Source organism: Crotalus tigris, unplaced genomic scaffold (assembly GCF_016545835.1).
Source record: "Crotalus tigris isolate CLP2741 ecotype Arizona unplaced genomic scaffold, ASM1654583v1 scf7180000021561.349155, whole genome shotgun sequence".
In the NCBI taxonomy this organism is placed as follows: Eukaryota; Metazoa; Chordata; class Lepidosauria; order Squamata; family Viperidae; genus Crotalus; species Crotalus tigris.
Window position 1 is genome coordinate 64,122 of NW_024098566.1, and position 21,255 is coordinate 85,376.

A 21,255-nucleotide genomic window follows, 5' to 3' on the forward strand; every position below is an offset into this window, starting at 1 on the left:
ATGAAACGTCTGCAAGAAAACAACCAATCAAGGACCCTACATGCAAGTGCAGTTGAGGTTTTGGTGACCGACAAACACGCTGGTCCTAGGCACAGAGTGATATATCCCTTTGTTTCTAGAACAGTTCTACTGATGAAATATCTTCGTAGAGTAGCAGAGTTGGAAGGGACCTTGGAGGTCATCTAGTCCAACCCCCTGCACAAGCAGGAGACTCCATACCATTTCAGACAAGTGACTGTCCAGCCTCTTTTTAAAATCCTCCGGTGATGGAGCACCCACAACTTCTGTTCCACCGGTGGATTGTCCTCACCTTTAGGAAATTTCTCCCTAGTGCTGGGATAATCTAGATTAGGGGTCTTCAAACCTGGTCCTTTTATGACTTGTGGACTTCAACTCCCAGAATTCCTCAGCCAGGCACGCTGACTGAGGAATTCTGGGAGTTGAAGTCCACAAGTCACAAAAGGGCCAAGTTTGAAGACCCCTCCCAGAATTCCTCAGCCAGGCACGCTGACTGAGGAATTCTGGGTGTTGAAGTCCACAAGTCACAAAAGGGCCAAGTCTGAAGACCCCTCCCAGAATTCCTCAGCCAGGCACGCTGACTGAGGAATTCTGGGAGTTGAAGTCCACAAGTCACAAAAGGGCCAAGTCTGAAGACCCCTCCCAGAATTCCTCAGCCAGGCACGCTGACTGAGGAATTCTGGGTGTTGAAGTCCACAAGTCACAAAAGGGCCAAGTTTGAAGACTCCTCCCAGAATTCCTCAGCCAGGCATGCTGGCTGAGGAATTCTGGGAGTTGAAGTCCACAAGTCACAAAAGGGCCAAGTTTGAAGACCCCTGATCTACATGATCTTTCCATTTTGTTGCTGTTGCTTCTTTTTTTTCTCACTCTGAAATGGAGCACATCTCCTTGCCGTTTCAACTTGGAGGGTTCTATGTGAGGGAAATGCCTGACATGTGTTGGTGTTTTTGTTTTGGTTCCCCTCATGGCTTGAGTTGGAAAATCCAGGAGGTTAAACCAAAGAATGTCTCCTCTGCTCTTCAAGTTCACATCAGTGAATAGAAATTGTCCTCCGTAAGTCCCATGAAGAAGAAAACCAACCCAGAAGGACCATTTCTTCATTGAACCAAGGTTCATAGTGGTTAACGATGAGAGCAATTTCTCTTCGCCCTGAAAGCTCATGCCAAAAAGATGATGGTTTTAATGGACTTGTCTCTCTCTCTCTCCAAAAATTTTATTTATGACCGAAGAAAGCAATGGAAGGAATGCTAATTCAACTGCCAATGACACAAAATTGGATGGGCGAGCTAAACACTCTGGATAATAGAAATAAAATCATCTTAATAGTTTAGAGAAATGGGCCGACGAGAACAAGAATCCAATTTAATAGAGAAAGGCAGAGTTCTTTGTTTTAGAAGCCGAAAAGAAACGTACAGGCATTGTTTGGTAATACTTAACGAAAAAAACAACAACTTCTTGGTTTTTGCAAAACTGGACTGGAATGTAGCTACAAAAGAAAAAAAAAAGCAGAAATTTCCAATTTAGGCGTAGTTTCACTTTATTTGGCGTTGCTTCAGCAATCTGCTCAGTTCTGGGCAGCGCAGCTGAAGGGAACAGACAAGCTGGAAGAGTTTTGGAGAAAGTGAGCAAGAGGATCAAGATGGTAATTCATAGAAAGGGCTTGGTGTGGGGCTAGCCTTGGGAAAGGATGAACGATGGAAGAGGCTCTTCAAATTCCTGGGGGAAAAAAAATTAAAAATGTGGAAGAAGAGGAAGATCTATTTTTTTTTTTTTCTTATTTCAGGGCGAACCCAGAATTGTGGGTTGAAGTCACACAAAAGCAGAAATACCGACTGCATGTTAGGGGAAAAAAAAAAAAGTCTTGCCAGCAAGACAGCCAAAGCTGTATTGCAGAGACAGACCAAGAATCGGGCACTTCTGCAAGAATGAGATGTTGGCAACGTTGCCTAAACGAGTCCATGTTCTTTTGTTGCCCATAAAGGAGAATATTTGTAGCTCAGGGTTGAAATGAGAGGTCCTTGGGGCTCTGCGAGCTTGGTAGCTTCCTTGCAGATGTTTAATTACCTGAACTAGGTAATATAATAACAGAATAACAGAGTGGAGCCCTCTTGGAACTGCTGAAAGGACTGTGTTATAGACTGGAGATAGATAAACAGCCCTCTTTCAACGGAGGGGGAGGGATACAACACCATCCATCTACAGTCTACACCACGGTCCTTTCAGCAGTTCCAAGAAGGCTCCACACCCATTGGCACCACTCAGGTGACCCTGAGGGCACAGGTAAGCCTCCAAGTGGCCTCAATGCCTCTCTAAAAGAAGGTAAAGGACCAGCTGTCTGCAAGGAGCATACATCCTTCCACTCCCCACCATCCAGTAGAGCTGAAGAAGCTTCTTGGATGAGAAGCGAAACGTCTTCAAAGAAAAACAAAGGAAGTTCAGTTGCCTCTTGAAAAAAACACCTTTGGGATCTGTGATAAAAGGTTCACAATAAAGATGGAGCAAGACAAGGATCAACCTGATTAGGCCTCAAGATTTTCTAAGCAAGGATCAAAAAAGAGAGGATGCGAACACCACTCTCCTGTATATCTCAGTGTAGTTGTTCCAGAAGAGTTCCAATGTAGATTTTTGTTTTTTAGATATTTTTTTCCAGGAGCCTTTGTTGAAGACACTGAGGATCTCTTTGAACCCACCAAGCTGGGGCTTGTCAGGCTAACCTGGTCTCCCCACCCACAGATTGACAGAAGCCAAATAACTCATCACCGAAGATGGGCAGTATTCAAGGAATGAGTGACAAATGCCTTTTGACGGCAAGGTGTAGAGAAGGCCGTGTCTGGGCAGCTGCAAATATTCTTGGAGAATGCCAGTTTTCTTGATCTTTTGCGCTCCAGATTCAGGGGTCAGGTTTGCATAAAATCAGGGATCCCTGTTGTACTTGATCCTTTCTAGGAGAATAGATCCCTGCTGACTTGGCTAATAGTACCTGGTGTAAGGGTGTTCCTGGATCCTGGGTCGTTGTCAGTCCAAGTAATCAGGTTGATATAACTTCCATGATACAATAACAACAACAACAACAACAACAGTAGTAGTAGTAATAGTAGTAGTAGTAGTAGTAGTAGTAGTAGTTGGAAGGGATGTTGGAGGTTTTCAATTCCAACCCCCTGCTCAGGCAGAAAACCCTATACCATTTCAGACAAACTGTCTTCTTAAAAACTTCCAGTGTTGGAGCATTTGCAACTTCTGGAGGCTGGTTGTTCCACTGATTAATTGTTCTAACTGTCAGGAAGTTTCTCCTTAGTTCCAGGTTGCTTCTCTCCTTGATTAGTTTCCATCCATTGCTTCTTTAGGTGCTTTGGAGAATAGCTTGACTCCCTCTTCTTTGGGGCAACCCCTGTGATATTGGAATACTGCTATCATGTCCCCCCTCGTCCTACTCTTCATTAAACTAGACATTCCCAATTCCAGTAACCGTTCTTCATATGTTTTAGCCTCCAGTCCCCTGATCATCTTTGTTGCTCTTCTCCGCACTCTTTCCAGAGACTCAACATCTTTTTTACATCGTGGTGATCAAAATGGGATGCAGTATTCCAAGTGTGGCCTTACCAAGGTGTTATAAAGTGGTATTAACAATTCACATGATCTTGATTCTATCCCTCTGTTAATGCAGCCTAGCACTGTGTTGGCTTTTTTGGCAGCTGCAGCACACGGCTGGCTCCTATTTAAGTGATGTCCCTGGAAAGTGCTTGTCTGGGTATCACAGTTCAGAGATTGGCATCAATGGCTATGATGATCTTCTCCTTTATGCTGAGTCTGGAACTTGACTAGACAGATAAGATTAATTAACTAATTAATCTAATTGGTTAGGAAGTATTGTCCCTCCCACAATTTAATAGGGAGAGAGGAATTCGTCTTGAATCACTAAGACTTAGGCCAAAGGGCAACCTCCCAGGCTCTCCAGCAGAGAACATCTAGCTGATGATGTTTTAAGTGTTTCCCCATTTTACGACCTTTCTTGCCACAGTCGTTAAGCAAATCACTGCAGTTGTAAGTTAGTTAGTTAGTAAGTTAGTAACACGGTTGTTAAGTGAATCTGGCTTCCCCATTGACTTTGCTTATCAGAAATTTGTTAAAGGGGATCACATGACCCCGGGACACTGCAACCGTCGTAAATATGAATCAGTTGTCAAACATTCAAATGTTGATCATGTGACCATGGGGATGTTGCAATGGTTGTAGGTGTGATGACTCCCCTGGATACTTCCCCAGATACCTCTCCAGATGTCAGCTTGGAGGAGGATGAACCATGTCTGGAGAGGAGTTGGTCAATGGCTCTGAGCAGCCAACTGAGAGGGATTTGGCTGAAGCGCAGCTGAAGCAAGACAGCCCCGAGGCTTCAGGTGGAGAAAGCAGGCAGCTGCAGCCAGTCAGTGAGGAGGAAGAGGAACTGCCTGCTGCACCTGACCCAAGAACATGTAGGGCAGAGAAAAGGCAGGAGCAGAGAAGGTCAGCCAGGTTACTCATAAGGAGGCAGCCTCACCCGTCTTGATGGGCTGCACCAGAAGCTGGCTATTTAGCACAGCAGTCAGATGGAGGCAATGTTGGGAACAACGTGTTCATTTCATAGCTGTGTGTTTCCTGGTTGTGATTCCTGTCTTGCTTTGGATTGACACATTGACTTGGATTGTGCCTTGTTAAGTCTGGACATTTCTTCCCCTGTGAACCCTCTTGTATTGTGGATTTAATGTTGCCTGGTGGGTTTATGTCAGTTGGGAATCTTTCAAGTGCCTTGTGGACTCATTGGCCGTTGCTCTGTGGACTAGCATCGGTCTGCTTTCAGTTGGACTTAATTGGGACAGTTTTCAGTTTTGGGTGAAGGGAATTACTTCGGAATATTAATAAAACCCACTAAAACACCCTTACGTGTGCGTGCGAGTGAGCGGGACAGCACAGTATCTGTGAAAAACAGTCATAACCAGTTCTTTCAGCGGCGTTATAAATTCAAACGTTCACTCAACAAACGCCTGTAAATTGAGGATACCTGTAGCTAGCGTAGCAGCTTCACAGTGTCCTTTTTCCATCCCTGGAAATCAGACACACCAAACCATGATTGCACTTCAGGTGATGCTCTTTTTTTCTCTTCTTCAATTTAAAAGGTGAAGTCAAGACCAGGAAGCTTCCATCATCCTTACAAAGTGGTGCTGTGGAAAGCAAGTCAAAGTTCTGGAAGTTTGTAGAAAGAGGTGAGGAGCCATCCTGTTTGGGATGGGATGGGGTTGGGGTGGGGCAGAAAAACAGAAGCAGAAGCTGGAGGGAGAGGTAGCAATACGAGCTCAGGAAACTGAAGGCTTAATGAGAAGAGAAGAGGCCAACAGGAAAAGGGATGAGAACTGATTTTGGAAACTAATTGAAGATGGCCTTTGAGGTTATTTAGAAGGGAGTTGGATGGTATGAAAATTCAATTTCCAGTGATTTATTTCAGACTTAGTATGTATATTTGGCGAGGAATAAACTTGGAACCAAGTCCTGGTAAAAGGTAAAGTTTTCCCCTGTCTGGTTGTGTCCGACTCTGCTGGGTGGTGGTGTTCCTCTCTGTTTCCTAGCCAAGGGAGACAGCGTCATCTGAAGACACTTCCGTTGTCGTGTGGCCAGCATTGTTGTACACCAAAGTGCACAGAATGCTGTTACCTTCCCACCAAAGTGGTACCTATTTATCTATTTGCATTTGCATGTTTTTGAACTGCTAGCTGGGTAGGAGCGGGAGCAAGGAACGGGAGCTCATGCTGTCACGCGACGCTCGGATCTTGAACTGCTGACCTACCGGTCAACAAGCTATTCATTCTCTTTGCGTTTATTTCCTCCCGGACAAACCGAAGAGATGTGTGTTTGTGTGCATGTTTTTCTCTCTGAACACCCACTGTGCTGCATCCATCTGGGGACAAAAACGAAACATGAGGAGAGCAAAATCTCTCTCCTTTTCAAAACTGGCCGATGTAGTAATCATGTGTTTAGAAGGGAATATTTACAATAAAAACACCAACAACATAGTTAATGGGCCAAGAGTTTTGCAAACAAACAAACAACCAATTGGAGCAGAATACAGAACGCATTAAATTTTCCATGAATCCGCGATCTTCGAAAAGTTCTGGTTCTCATCAGGAGAACTATTTCATCTGTGGAAAATGCTGCGGTCACGAGGGCCTTTTTGTCTTAGGCATGTTAATCTGTGTGAAATGCTAATTATCTCACTTAAAAGGAAGTGTCAGAACCAACCACTGCTACTAAACTGGCCTCTTGCGTTCACCACACTTGTAGAGGGCCAAAAGGATTGCAGGAGGGGAACACAACCCAGGAATTGGGTGATGTGGCAGGAATGTTGCAGCGTTGGACTGCCGATGGGGGAGTGCAGGGCTGAACTCTTTCCCGTGGGAAAAAAAGGAGAAAATTCTGCATTTTCTGGAGAAAACACGCAGTCTTCATGCTAGGAGTCCTTCATGGGAAGGAACATTCATTTTCCTTGCCTGTGGTTGAACTAATATAGTTGAGGATTGACAGCATGAACTAATCGAAAACTACGCTCAAAATTTAGCACTCTGTAGATCTGTCATTGGACTTGATAACCGTTTACGGGGACTTCTGAAATAGTCTAACAACAAAGCTGTTCATCAGAGGGCAACAACTAGAATTATTTTGGTTACACAACGAATTCCGGTCATCAGGCAGTTCTATTTTTAGCCACTTTGTGAAAACTGGGTTGCTATTTACAAACAAGTTACTCTAATCTGATTACTATTGCCACTTGAAGCCTAGTGACATACTGTTTAAATACTCCTGGCAGTTTTCCCCCCCTCTCACAAGTTTTTATTCTTCTAGAACAATAAAATATTTTATGACAAAGGAAGTATATTTTTTTAAAATGTCACTTCTTTGTAAAAATAAAAAAAAAATATCTAGTCTAGACAAAATATAGAGTGGTGTGTTTTTTTTTTTTTTAACCGTAAGAGGCAATCTGCACAGTGATAGAATTTGACTTCTTCTCTTATTGTTATGTTGGGATGGCATTATGCAAAGCTAGATTTTTTTTCCTTCCAAATCTAGCTAACGTTTTATTGCGTCATGTGTATTTTGAGTGGGTGGGAGGGACCCATTCGTTCAGACCAAGAATCGGGCACGTCTGCAAGAATGAGATGTTGGCAATAAATGTCATGGTTCTGATAGATGAAGCTCTTCAAAAGAACTTTGAGGCATTGTTTACCTTAAGAATCTTTATTTTGAATAGCATAGCATCGGCACTGCATAATCGAAGCCAAAAACTGAATTCCCTTGCTCAACTGTGATATAAATTACTCATGACTATATTAATACCTTGCTGTGTGCCTTATGGTTCATGCGATTCAGTTGCCTCTCCATTCTTTTTCAGGCCTTATATGTGAACAAGGTGATGTCCATCATCTTTTCTGTGACCTTTCTGGCGTTTCTGTGTGGCATCCAATCGACCAGCATGGATCAAGGGAGTTTATCAGAAGATTCCATGAATTCTTTCCTTAGGACACTGATTCAAGCTGGTATTTGGAAAAACAAGGTCCCCAAGCAGACAGCCAGAACCAAGGATGGCATGCCAACCACAGGGAGGGAAACCGAGGCTGAAGCAGAGGTGACTACAAGCCAAGATATTCGATTTTCGGGTTTCCAGCCTATCGTTTCATTGGATGTGGAATTAGTGAGGCAGCAGAGACGCTTCAGTTCTCCCCGGGTCCTCCTGAGTGAAAATACCCCCCTGGAGCCCCCTCCTTTGTATCTGATGGAGGAGCCCATGGTGCTGAACCGAACGTCTCGCCGGAAGAGGCATGCGGAAGGAAAAACCCACCGTGGGGAATACTCTGTGTGTGACAGCGAGAGCCGATGGGTCACGGACAAAACGTCTGCGGTTGACATCCGAGGACACCAGGTGACTGTCTTGGGAGAAATCCGAATGGGCCCGTCTCCGGTCAAACAATATTTTTACGAAACCAGGTGCAAGCAAGCCAAACCTGCCCGGAGTGGTTGTCGCGGCATTGACGATAAGCACTGGAATTCCCAGTGCAAAACCTCGCAAACGTTTGTCCGCGCATTGACTTCGGAAAACAATAAACTCGTCGCCTGGCGATGGATCAGAATAGACACCTCGTGTGTCTGCGCCTTGTCCAGGAAAATTGGACGAACTTAGGTGCGTTTCTCTCGGCCATATAAATTATTATGACTAAATTATACGATATGCATGTAGCATATAAAGGTTTCTATTGTTTATATATTATAAGTGGTCCTTATTTATTAAAGTCCAGCCAACTACTCTCTCTCTCTCGTGATAAAGAACAGTAAAGAATGGATGTATAATTGTGGCAAACATCATTTCTCCTTTCTGTTTGTGATTGCAGGTCCTCCGCAACTTTCCATAAACTGCTTAAAAAAAAAAAAAAAAAACCCCACCTTTAGGGAATATCGGTATTCTTTTTCCCCCTTGGGATTTTCAGCGTAGCAAGCAATAGCAAAAAAGGTTAAAAGGTGATCATGATGACGATAATATCCATTCAGTCACGTCTGCCGATTTTGTGGCGATCCAACCTTGCATTCGGTGGGATTCAAATATCTGAACAATCGGTTCTCTGTGTGGATGCAGGCCTGGGCCTCTGAGGTCTAGAACGGACTTCTGGAAGTGGCATCCACGCACTTCCGGCAGGCTGTTCTAGGCCTGGGAAGCCTCCTCCAGGCCTCCCAGGCCTAGAACGGACTTCCAGAAGTAACATCCACGCACTTCTGGCAGGCCATTCTAGGCTTGGGAGGCCTCCTCCAGACCTCCCAGGCCTAGAACGGACTTCCGGAAGTGGCATCCATGCACTTCCGGCAGGCCGTTCAAGGCCTGGGACGCCTCCTGCAGGCCACCCAGGCCTAGAACGGACTTCTGGAAGCAATGTGCATTCAGCCGGTTCTCTGAACTTAACAAAATTTAGCTACCAGTTCCGCCGAACTGATGCGAACTGGCTGAATCCCACCAATGCTTGCACTACAGGTAGTCCTGGACTTACAACAGTTCACTTAGTGGCCGTTCAAAGTTACAACAGCCGTGGAAAAAGTGACATGACCATTTTTCACAGCTACGACCGTTGCAGTGTCCCCCATGTGATCAAATTTCAGACGCTTGCCAACTGACTCATATTTATGATAGTTGCAGGGTCCAGGGATGATGTGTGAACCTGTTTTGTGACCTTCTGACAAAGTCAATGGGGGAGCCAGATTCCACTTAACGACCATGTTGCTAACTTAACAACTGCAATGATTCGCTTAAGAACCGTGACCAGAAAAGTCATAAAATAGGGCAAAACTCAAATGTTTCACTTAACAACCTGAATTTGGTCATGTTCCATTGTGGTCATAAGTTGAGGACTCCCTGTTACTTGTTTTAAAAGGCATTGGCTCAAAGAAATTGCTGGGATCTCAGGGGATCCTCTTGACTTTCAGCTTCTTCAAACAAAGCCGAAAAAGCACCTGAATAATCCATGAATTGTGAAATCAGTAAAAAATAATAATAATAATTCTCTCCCGTATGTTGTGTTTTATCATGATTCTCACCCTCCCGGTCTCCCATTATTACTCTGGAATTAGAGCAAATGTTTTATTTTATTTTATTGCAAACACATCTGCGACTGCCTGTTCGTGTTGCCAGCTTCTTTTTTTTTGAAGCTAAGGAAAATATGAAACAATTTGTAATGAAAACTTTAGAGCGCCAAAAAACACTCAAAAAGGATTATTCATATAAATACTGAAAAGCTAGATTTCCTCAAAAGAAGGTCTTTTTTTTTTTTTAATTTGGGTTTTTGAGCCCTTTTTTCCGCATTGGCTTTCCTAAACTTTCCGTTGATTTGGCTGCTCTGTTAATTGCTTTACAATTCAAATGCAGGGACATGCTGGTTCCTGGAACATACATCAAACCAAATCCAATTTAAAAAGTTTACAAACATTTTTTTGGGGAAAAAAAGCCTTAATGAGAGAAGATATTAAAAACACCGAGCCCCTTTCCCACGCTTTGTGCTGATGGTAGAACGAAATGATCAGACAAGTTACTCCATCTAGACCAAGGGTCTTCAAACTCAGCCAGGCACACTGGCTGAGGAATTCTGGGAGTTGAAGTCCACCAGTCATAAAAGGGCCAAGTTTGAAGACCCCTGGTCTGGATCCAAGCCCACAGTTTCATCAAAATGGCCGACTGAGGAATTCTGGGAGTTGAAGTCCACCAGTCATAAAAGGGCCAAGTTTGAAGGCCCCTGATCTAGACCCTTAATCCATTTGTAACTGTCCAAAGGAAGTTCTATTACATTTGGTTGACAAAATGAATTCCACCAGGTCTTTCTGGAAGGGATATTTGGATGATTAATTCCCTAAAAATCAGATGAAGGTGATGTGAAAATACGATCATTGGGGAAAGAACACCTACATTTTTCTTTGTTTGATTCACATTCATATAACTCTTCATCTTATGTATTTATTTAATGCTAACCCACCTTAGCCATGAAAACCAGCTGGGTGATTTTGGGCCTTTCCCTCTGCCCAGCCCACCTCACAAGGATGTTGTTATGGGGAAAATAGGTGGAGGGAGGCGTGTTGAACATGTTTGCCCGCCTGAGTTACTTGTAAAAATAATAAAGGCGGGATGCAAATAAATTATAATCAAAATTTGGACACAATACTCGCAAGCGTGCCCTTCTAGTCCAAATGGCTAAAAGGGGACTCCTTTTGTGCACTTTTTTTTGACTAAATTAAACCAATTCTGAAGCTAAACATACTAGAATGGAAAAGAGAGTGTCTAAAAAACACCACAACCAGCTATGGCTAAAACACACACACAGACACACACACACAAAAAGAAAGCGGAATTTTGGAGACAAATGGAAACCAAGAACGCTGGCCCTGGAGCTAACTAACCACACTCTATCACTTTTGTCTCAGATTCATATTGCATAAATAAAATGTCTGTGAAGGCTGTGGTCCTTAACACACCCACAACTTCCTGTCATCTTGGAGGCTGAGTGAACGCAGAAAGTTTTAAGCGTGTGAGGGAAAGACGTAGATTTATTTGCCAGTGGAAATTGTCTGCATTTGGGGGCAGCAAATCAGCCGTTTCTCAGGAAGCCTATTGAAAATTGCACATTGGAACCTCAGGGGAATAAAGAAGAAAGAAATATAATGATCACACGTGGCCCTTGACCTGGAACTATTCCTTTAGGGAACGAGGGCATTGGGAAAAAAAAATGACTTAGGATCGTTTTTCACACTTAAGACATTTGCAACATCCTTGTAATCACATGAGTCATTTATGTAAGTCAGTCAATACAGGTGGAAGGGACCTTGGAGGTCTTCTAGTCCAGCCCCCTGCTCAAGCAGGAGACCCTATACCATTCCAGACAAGTGGCTGTCCAGTCTCTTCTTCAAAGCCTCCATTGATGGAGCAGAGCCCGCGATTTCTGAAGGCAAGTAAATCAAGCTGATTGGTTTATGTGATGCGGTCTTCCTTGTGAACCTATTCCAGAACTCAAATAAAATGTCAGACAAACTAGCATCCAGAACAGCCCCATGTTCTCATAAAACATATCCAAAAGGCGATTCCATTTGTTTACTATGTAAAGGCAACTGAGCTGGCTTCATCCTTCTGCCATCTGTCATCCCTTGTAACCTAATCCAGGCTAAGTATTTTATAGAACAAATTCCCTCTGCTGCCTTTTAGCCCTTGCGTTTCACTTCTAATGCACCAGGGTGAATTCTGCTCCCATTTTGAGAGGTGAATTATACCCCTGGAATGATAAACGTAGACCTCATGGGATCCTGTTGGATCCTTGATTGGCTTGGAAGGTTTTTTGCGGGGTCCTGTAATATATATAGTGATCGGTCCATCTATCCAGGAGCCATGCGCAAAATCGGCCTGCGTTATAAAAAGGGAACTCCCATTGACTTGTTTTTATGCTCTGATGATGTCGGCAATGCTGGCCAACGAAAGCTCAGCATTTTATTAAACAAATCCTAGTTTGATATCATCCTGGTGTTTGTATTTATTTGTTTTTACTACATGGCATCACCCAGGATTCAAATTTTTAACGTAAAAAAGGGAGGGAGGGATGCATCTAACCCAGGAACCTATGATAAGGAGATAGGCAGTGTGAGAGGACAAAGCAACTGGAGAGATACGGAGGCAACGGGCAACCTAAAAAGGGGGGGGGAGGAATGTGCTTAATCCAGGAACCTGTGATGAGGAGATAGACAGCAATACACGTACAGAAAAGGGAGATAGAAGTGAAAGAGCTAGCAGCAGAACGGTAGTAGTAACCAATGCTAAGGATACACTTAAAACACAGCTTAATCAACAGGGACCGGTGATGAGATCCATGAGCCGAGTGCAGACATTGACCAATCCTCCCATTGACTGGCATTAAGCCCTGATGATGTTGGTAGTTTCCGACGAAAGCTTGGCATTATATTAAACTTTTCCAGTTTTAAATTTTTTCCTGGTGTTCAGGTTTGTTTGCTTTCTGTAGTATATATATATATACTACAGAAGGAGGAATCGGCATGTAGGGGCAGGCTGGGGCTCCATCCTTACTCCATCCTTACTTGTACCCATCTGAGACACCAAGTCCTTTTCCATGTTAGTCCAGTGTTGGATCCACATCAGCACCATCTGTTCCAAAATGGCTTGGGCTTGATCATCCCAGGAAATGGAAGCCACATGTTTACGTGGAAGCCCAATCAACTTTTCTGCCCTATCCAGATTCCAGAGTAGTGTTGAGATCCATTCAGGAATCAGGAGAAACAGCTCTTCTCATTACCCCATTGAGTCCTCTTAACTCAGAATCTTGGTGAAAGGAAGAGGGGGAGATCCATTCCTGTGGCTGATAGCCTTCTGCTGCCAGCTTTCACTGAATCTGAACTCTGAGACCCCACAAGCAATGCTTGCTTGGAGCTGATACGGAGTCAATGGATCTCCCGGTGTTTGCATTGAGTGGTTGTGCAACCACAAAGAAAAGGAGATCAACTTAGTCTCCAAAGCCCCTGAAGCATAAGAACAAGAAGCAATGTATGGAAACTAAACAAGGAGAGAACCAACCTAGAACTATGGAGAAATTTCCTGAAGGGGGGGAGAACAATTAATCAGTAGAAAAACTTGCTTTCAGAAGTTGTGGGTGTTCCAACACTGGAGGCTTTTAAGAAGAGATTGGACAGCCATTTGTCTGATATGGTATGGGTTTCCTGCCTGAGCAGAGGGTTGAACTAGAAGACCTCTAAAATTCCTTCCAACTGTGTTATTCTGTTGTTCTGTTCTGGTGACCTCTTTCTGCCAAGTCCCCATGATGTGGCTTCATCTCATCCTCAGATGAGAATAAGGCAGCCTTGAGTCATTCTTTGCTGGACCGATGTTAGAAAACATTTCCCCCTTATTCTGATCTCATCCAAGGGCATCCTTAAAGTATGGAAGATCTGATTTTCATCTTTTAAGACTTCTAAAGGAACATCTGTTGGGCTTTGTCACCCATTACCTTGGAGGGAAGCCAGAAGACCAACGGAGACTTGGAAGAGAAGACCGGAGAGAAGATCTGGCAGTGTCAACTCAGAAAGGGATGGAAACTAGAGCAGTGTGTAGCAGTGGGGAAAGCACCACAATTAAACGTAGAATGTCAATAATTTGGGGGTACAAATCACAATTTGTTTATGTCCAGGCTACACATTAAACAGCCACAGAACATTGCGCCGCTGCCATAAAAATTACTACAGGCTATGTTTAGTCTAACCCAGTGTATGTCAGATTGTACAAGACAAGAAGCAGAAATTAGAAATTACAGATCAAAATTCATCACCCACCCCCCGCCATCGCTTAGAAAGTGCCCCGAGCATTTCACTGCTCAAAACCTTTGAATGGGGTGATGGAAAGCGTTTTCTCATTTTAAAGCAGGGGTGGGGAACTATGGCCCTTTTATGATCTGTGGACTTCAACTCCCAGAATTCCAAGCTGCTCAGGAATGTATCTGGAGTACATGTGGTTCCTTTTGAGGCCTTCCTCTCCTCTCCAGCTGATGGAAAAAGTGAGGACACAGCTTTGGGGAAGAATGTCTTTTTGTTGTCCCAGAGAGAGCCTTGATGTTCAAGGAGACCCAGTTGAACAGGTGTCACCATTTGTTTAAAACAGAGGTGGAGAACTATGGTCCCTTTAGGACTTGTGGACTTCAACTCCCAGAATTCCTGAGCCAGCCAAAAAAATAATAAAAAAACGTAGATACAGAATAAAAAAATAACAGAATTGAAGGAAATCTTCAAGGTCTTCTAGTCCAACCTCCTGCTCAGATAGTAACTGTGAGAGGGACCTTGGAGTCCTAGTGGGCAATCTCTTAGATAGGAGCCAGCCGTGGGCTGCAGCTGCCAAAAAAGCCAACCAAGTGCTAGGCTGCATGAACAGAGGGATAGAATTAAGATCACATGAAGTGTTAACACCGCTTTACAAGGCCTTGGTAAGGCCACACTTGGAATACTGCAACTGGTTTTGGTCACCACGATGTAAAAAAGATGCTGAGATTCTAGAAAGAGTGCAGAGAAGAGAAACAAAGATGATTAGGGGACTGGAGGCTAAAACATATAAGGAACAATTGCTGGAATTGGGTATGTCTAGTTTAACAAAGAGAAGGACAAGGGGGGACATGATAGCAGTCTTCCAATATATCAGGGGCTGCCCCAAAGAAGAGGGAGTCAAGCCATTTTCCAAAGCACCAGAAGGCAGGACAAGAAGCAATGGATGGAAACTAACCAAGGAGAGAAGCAACCTAAAACTAAGGAAGAATTTCCTGAAGATGAGAACACTAACCATTGGAACAACTTGCCTCCAGAAGTTGTAAATGCTCCAACACTGGAAGGTTTTAAGAAGAGACTGGACAGCCATTTGTCTGAAATGGTGTAGGGTTTCCTGCCTGAGCAGGGGGTTGGATTAGATGATCTCTAAGGTCCCTTCCAACTCTGTTATTGTATTGTATTAAATACGAGACCCCATACCATTTCAGACAAATGGCTGTCCAACCTCTTCTTAAAAACCTACAGCGTTGGAGCATCCACAACGTCTGGAGGCAGGTTGTTCCATTGCCCAGCTGAGTCTGAGCAAGCCTGTTTCCATAAGGTACGGATGACAAGTAACATGAATAACACAAACATGGGTGTGTTCACGAGCCTCAGATGGTCAGCTGGCATCTTTGCAGCTTTCAGAACCGAAAGGGCTGCCATTCTTCTGTGAACAAAATTTATTCCAGATCGTGAATTCCAAACAAACTTGCCAAGCAGGGCAGACAGAAGATTTGCTGTTGAAAGCGGTGATAAAGTTCAACAGACTGCCTGGAATTGTGTTTCTCAACCTTGGCAGGCTTGGAAGATGTGTCGAGTTCAACTCCCAGAATTCCCTAGCCAATGTGGAAAGTCAGCCCCCCCCCCCCCGAGAAGGAAATATTAAAAGGACAGAAAAATATATTTCCTCAAAGGATCTTAAAAATGAAGGAAAGCATGCCCAGTTTTTCTTAATAGCCCCAGGTCTCTTTTCCCCAAGCAGAAATCAGCTCTATAGAGATGCAGATGTAAATCCAGAGAGCTAGGAGATTAAGAAGACAAAGGCCTAAAATCTACACACCCCATCCAAACTTTAAGAGTCTTCAGCCCCAGAGAAGCAGGATATGACCCTTGGGACATAATAGGATTGACCCATCACCTTCAAAATACCAGAAAGGCACACTCAGACTCAGGTCAAAGTTCATGCCACAGGAACAACTCCAGACAAAAGGCTCCAGAGGGTATAAAAACCCATTACCCACATGTGCTCAGCTCTTTTTTTTTTCACTTCTCTTGCTGCCAGAGCCATCTTCCTGTCTGGCTCTCCTCTCCAATAAAGTACAACCTTCTTCCCAAAGCAGTTGCCATGTTTATTCCCAGCTTGGATGAACCACGATGAAGACTTTTCTTCCAACACCAGCGTGGGGAATTCTGGGAATTGAAATCCACCCATCTTCAAGTGGCCAAGGTTGAAAAACACTGGAGAACTGAGGGTTGAGTTCTTCAAAGCTCCTCTTCGGAGTTCCATGTTGCAAGGGCGGCATTTTCACAATGGATTGGACTTCTACGGCTTGGCGGTTTCCTTTCTTCTTGGCCCAGTTCTACAGTTCCTAATTCTCCCCCCCCCCCCCCGTGTTGTGCCTGTCGCGTATATAATGTGCCAAAGTAGCGTGTAAAGCTACTAAAAAAGGACAATCTCTGTATCTGGAAGAGTTTGCTGTCTAAATTTTGAGACAGAGGAATGGCAAAGAAGGAGACTGGAATTTGCTGGCAAGAAGGAAAGCAGCCTCTTGATTGCATTGGCAGATGCTCAGCGTTGGTGCCTGCCACTGTCACGAGAGTTGGAAAATTACCGAAGGCCATTCAGTTTGCACCCAAAACATTCCCTTTCAGTCCCTATATTCAGAGCAGACAAGCACACACCCCACTTGGCTCAAACTAGCTCTTGATGACTGGCAAACATCCAAAATGATTGCAGGGAGAGGGAGAGGCAGAGAGAAGATAAAAGGACAGTGGGCCTAATGATAATAATAGCAACAGCACTAGGGCTAAAGTTTTCTCCACTAAAGTTTTCTATCAGTTTCAGTTTCTCGTGCTCTTCCTTCAAGGAGAAATCCACCAGCACGCGCTTCTCCTTCTTGATCTGCTCATTGATGTCCTTGGGAATATCTGGGATCAGCCAGTCCACCAGCACACTGAGGAACATCACCAGATTCTGCCAAGGAAGAGGAAGAGGAAGAAGAAGAAGAAGAAGAAGAAGAAGAAGAAGAAGAAGAAGAAGAAGAAGAAGAAGAAGAAGAAGAAGAAGAAGAAGAAGAACAACAACAACAACAACAACAGGGTTGTCTCCAAGGAATCCTCACTTCTCATTTGGTGGCCAAAGTCTTTGAGATAATAATAATAATAATAATAATAATAATAATAATAATAATAATAATAATAATAATAATAAAAAGTTGTAAGGGAGCTTGGAGGTCATCTAGTCCAACCCCCTGCTCAGGCACGAAACCCTATATCATTTCTGACAAATGGCTGTCCAGTCTCTTCTTAAAAACTTCCAGTGTTGGAGCATTCACAGCTTCTGGAGGCAGGTTGCTCCACTGGTTAATTGTCCTCACTGTCAGGAAATTTCTCCTTAATTCCAGGTTGCTTCTCTCCTTGATTAGTTTCCATCCGTTGCTTCTTGTCCTGCCTTCAGGTGCTTTGGGGAATAGCTTGACTCCCTCTTCTTTGGGGCAGCCCCTGAGATATTGGAGCACTGCTATCCTGTCCCCCCTCATCCTTCTGTTCATTAAACTAGACATACCCAATTCCAGCAACCATTCTTCGTATGTTTTGGCCTCCAGTCCCCTGATCATCTTTGCTGCTCTTCTCTGCACCCTTTCCAGAGTCTCAACATCTTTTTTACATCATGGCGACCAAAACTGGATGCAGGATTCCAAATAGTATTTTTTTTACTATTTTATTGCATTGCTGTTTTTTTTTTTTTAAAGAAGTACAAAAGACACAGTCATGTTTTCCTAGCGAAGGGCTGGGCTGTTCATTTTCTTCAACAAGCAAACACACGTTACAAGTAAAGTCATTCAGACAAGTGCTGTGGTCAACCAGAGTCAAGAGTATTCAGGATTGGCCAACCGAATGATCTCGTCGGTGCTCTGGACGGTCTGCAAATAAGCCATTAATCAAAGTGGACCATAGGAAGCTTGGCAGATAATGATCCCCTAGCGAGCAGGGATGGAAATCTGAATCCTGTAACAGGGAAATCAGATTGAATTTCATAGTTTTTGTGTGCTCTGCTTAAGCCTTCATCTCCCCATTTAAGTCGAAGCAAAAGCAGATTAGAAGGACAAAAAAGTCTGCGGAGGGGAGAAAAAAAGTCACTCATTTTCTCCGGCAACAATGAAAAGTTACTAGTTTGTTATCATTAAAAAAAAGGGGGTGGGAGATCCTGATCCTTTTTAAATCTTTTCATGTCGACTTCAGTCAGAGTCTGGGAATGGCTGGGGGCGAGCTGAGCACGCCGTAATCGAAGTAGACGGAGAACAGGGAAGAGGCGGGAGACGTGTGTCTTTCTTTCAATCTAGCCAAAAGCCACACCTGCCTTACCGCATGATACAATCCCATACAAAGGGTACAATACACCGGGCTGTTATTCTTTCTGGGCACCAAAACGTAGACTCTACAAAAGGATTGGGATGATCAAAGTCAAATGGACCACCAGTGCAGAGGAAGCAGATGAGTCGGCTTTGATGATGAACGTACAAGTGAGGGTCACCATGGAGAGCATCCCTCTAAAGAGAAAGAAGAGAAGAGGGAGTAAAGTTGGAGGGTTCACCTTGAAGGATTTACTCAATGAAGGCCGCAGCTTTAAGCGCACGGATGGGCTTGGCAAGTCTCAAAATGCACGAATCACAGGGCAGGCCCAGCCATTGAGTTGAGTGGCCGTTTGAAGTTAGAACCACACTGAAAACAATGAGTTATGAACATTTTTCACGCTTACGGACCGTTGCAGCCTCCCCGTGGCCACGTGATCAAAATTCAGATGCTTGGAAACTGACTCGTATTTATGATGGTCGCAACGTCCCCGTGTGTGTGTGTGTGTGTGTGTGTGTGTGTGTGTGTGCATGCGTGTGTGTCTGTGTGCGTGCGTGTCGGGTCACGTGCTCCCATTTTGTGACCTTCCGAAAAAGCAACGTCAACGAGGAAGTCAGGTTGACTTCACAATCATGTGATCCACTTAACAACCGTCGCAAGAAAGATGGTCAAATAGGGCAAAAATCACTTAACGACTGTTCTTGCTTAGCGATGGAAATTTTGGGCTCCGTTTATGGTCGTATGTTGAGGACCCACCTGTTTAACTATGTCTCTCTTTCCCAAAGTTCATGTTCTACAGCCATCGGCTCTGCATGTTGTTTTGTCTCTGTGAACACTGTGTCTGTGTTTGTGTGTGTGTGTGTGTGTGTGTGTATGTGTGTGTGTGAGAAGACCACAGGTGGTCACTGTGCCTTCAGTCCTACAATCACAGTGAACATCTTGACAGTTTTGATCTTACAAATGTAGTTGTTCCTAATTTCTGTTATGGCAACTGCTTCGCTTCATCACTGGGGGCTTTTAAGTAAGAGACTGGACAGCCCCTTGTCTCAAATTATATAGGGTCTCCTGCTTCAGCTGGGGGTTGGACTAGAAGACCTCCAAGGTCCCTTCCAGCTCTATTCTAATCCAATTGCTCAACCACTTGCAGAGGAATATAAATCTTTCTGGATGTTCATTACAGTGCAACTAATTTTGGTCTCAATAAATGATTGCTATTTTTCTTGACACATGTCCAAACATCTATTTCCTGTGCTCTGTAAATTAAACCCAGCATACCTGAAGCATACTTAACAAATTTTCCTCGACATACATGCATTTGTGCTCCTAGTTGTGACACTTCTACACCTTCAATCACCCCGTGGCAGCCACGAGGGGCTAGATGCTTTCTTCAAAGGAAAGAGGAGACCGTCCTTTTCTGAAGCGGTGTAGCCGATTAGGCATTAACTCACACCAGAAACCAAAAAGGTGAATTAAATAAGAGACGGAGTCATAACTATTTAATGAACGAGAGTCTAACACAGTGATGGTGAACCTTTTAGAGACCGAGTGCCCAAAAACTGGCCCCGCCCCTGCTCCATCCCCCTGTCCCGCCCCCACTCTGCCCCCCATCCTCTGCCCCCCCTGCCCACAGGACCACTCACTGCCTCCAGGGCCCGCTGCAGATTGCCCAGGCCGCCCAGCAGCGCTATGGTGGCCACACCCTCTGCCCGTGCCCTGCAGCATCAACTGCATGTTGGGGCGTGAGGGCAGAGGTAGGGCAGAGGGACAAGACACATGATGGGGCGTGAAGGCAGAGGGACAAGAGTCTTGTCTCCGCTGCCTGGCTGCCATGTCCTTGGCTGCGCTACTCAGTGTGGGCCATGCTCGAGGGCGACTCTCCTCCAGGGGGGCTGCTGAAAAGGATGGGGTCGCGGGGGGAGGCAAGACTGGGGCAACGGCACGTGTGCCCACAGAGAGGGCTCCGAGTGCTGCCTCTGGTACCCGTGCCATAGATTCGCCACCACTGTCCTAACAGATGCCAAAAGGGGGGGAACCGTACATGGAGTCCAGCTGTGGTCAAATAAATTTAATAATTGATTGGTTTATCCTCTTGAATGACTCCTGCAAAGAGAAAAGTAGCACAGCAGGACAAACACGGTTAAAACATTCCTGTCTAAGATACAAATTTCCCATTGCAGCAGAAGCTGACAAAGCCATCCCAAACATTATTTTAGGTAAAATTGACAGGCTGTTTTAATCTAATCTGCACCTCTCTCTCTCTCCCTCTCTCTCTCTCTCTCTCTCTCTCTCTCTCTCTCACTCTCACTCTCACTCTCACTCTCATTCTCTCCTCTCCTCTCTCGCTCCCTCCCTCCCTCTTCTCTTCTCTTCTCTTCTCTTCTCTTCTCTTCTCTTCTCTTCTCTTCTCTTCTCTTCTCTTCTCTTCTCCTCTCCTCTTCTCTTCTCTTCTCTTCTCTTCTCTCCTCTCCTCTCCTCTCCTTTTCTCTTCTCTCCCCCTCTCTTTCCCTCCCTCCCTCCCTCCCTCCCTCTCTCTCTTTTCATTTTTACCACCTCCTCAGCAGAGAATTTGATGCCTTGAAATAATAATCTAAGCCCGGGGAAAGGTCATTGATCTAAAAGGCCCAACAAAGGAAGTGTACTCCTGCTTTAAGTCGAAATGAAAACCCTATTTTAAAAATAGAACCTTGTCAGAAGCCACATACAGTAAGACCCAGAGGCTCTTTACTTTAAAAATAGGGATGAGGGAATGTGTGGACCCACGTTGTGCAACGATGTTGTCAATTTAAAACAGCTTCATTCTTTTGCCCAAGATGGAGTCTCCATATCTCCTTTAACTTTTGCATTTTATACCACGTTTGGTGGCCAACATTAGCCAGACATTTATCAAGGCCGGTGGTATTTAGAAAATGCCTGGACTGCTTACATTCTCCAAAGAGGGCATCTAGTGACGGGAACAGGAAGAATTCCACCCCCATCGCCATCTGAGCTGGACCCAGAGCTTCCGGTGGAGGAGTGGAGGAATGTCTGAAAGGAATGCCGGGCCTGACG

At 44.5% G+C, this 21,255-nt stretch overlaps 1 protein-coding gene across 6 annotated transcripts in view; it reads left to right on the forward strand.

Moving 5' to 3' along the window:
* The window catches only part of NTF3 (neurotrophin 3), a 45,340-nt gene extending 36,868 nt beyond the window's left edge, over window positions 1–8,472 (forward strand). For 5 of the 6 annotated variants that reach the window (XM_039318800.1, XM_039318799.1, XM_039318802.1 and 2 more), the window contains one exon: window positions 7,433–8,472. In XM_039318800.1, coding sequence (XP_039174734.1) covers window positions 7,433–8,218 — 786 coding nt within the window. In that variant the 3' untranslated portion in view covers window positions 8,219–8,472. Of the gene's footprint in view, window positions 1–5,168; window positions 5,256–7,432 lie in introns of all 6 variants that reach the window. The other variant, XM_039318801.1, reaches the window with a different exon arrangement.
* The last annotated feature ends 12,783 nt before the right edge of the window (window positions 8,473–21,255 follow it).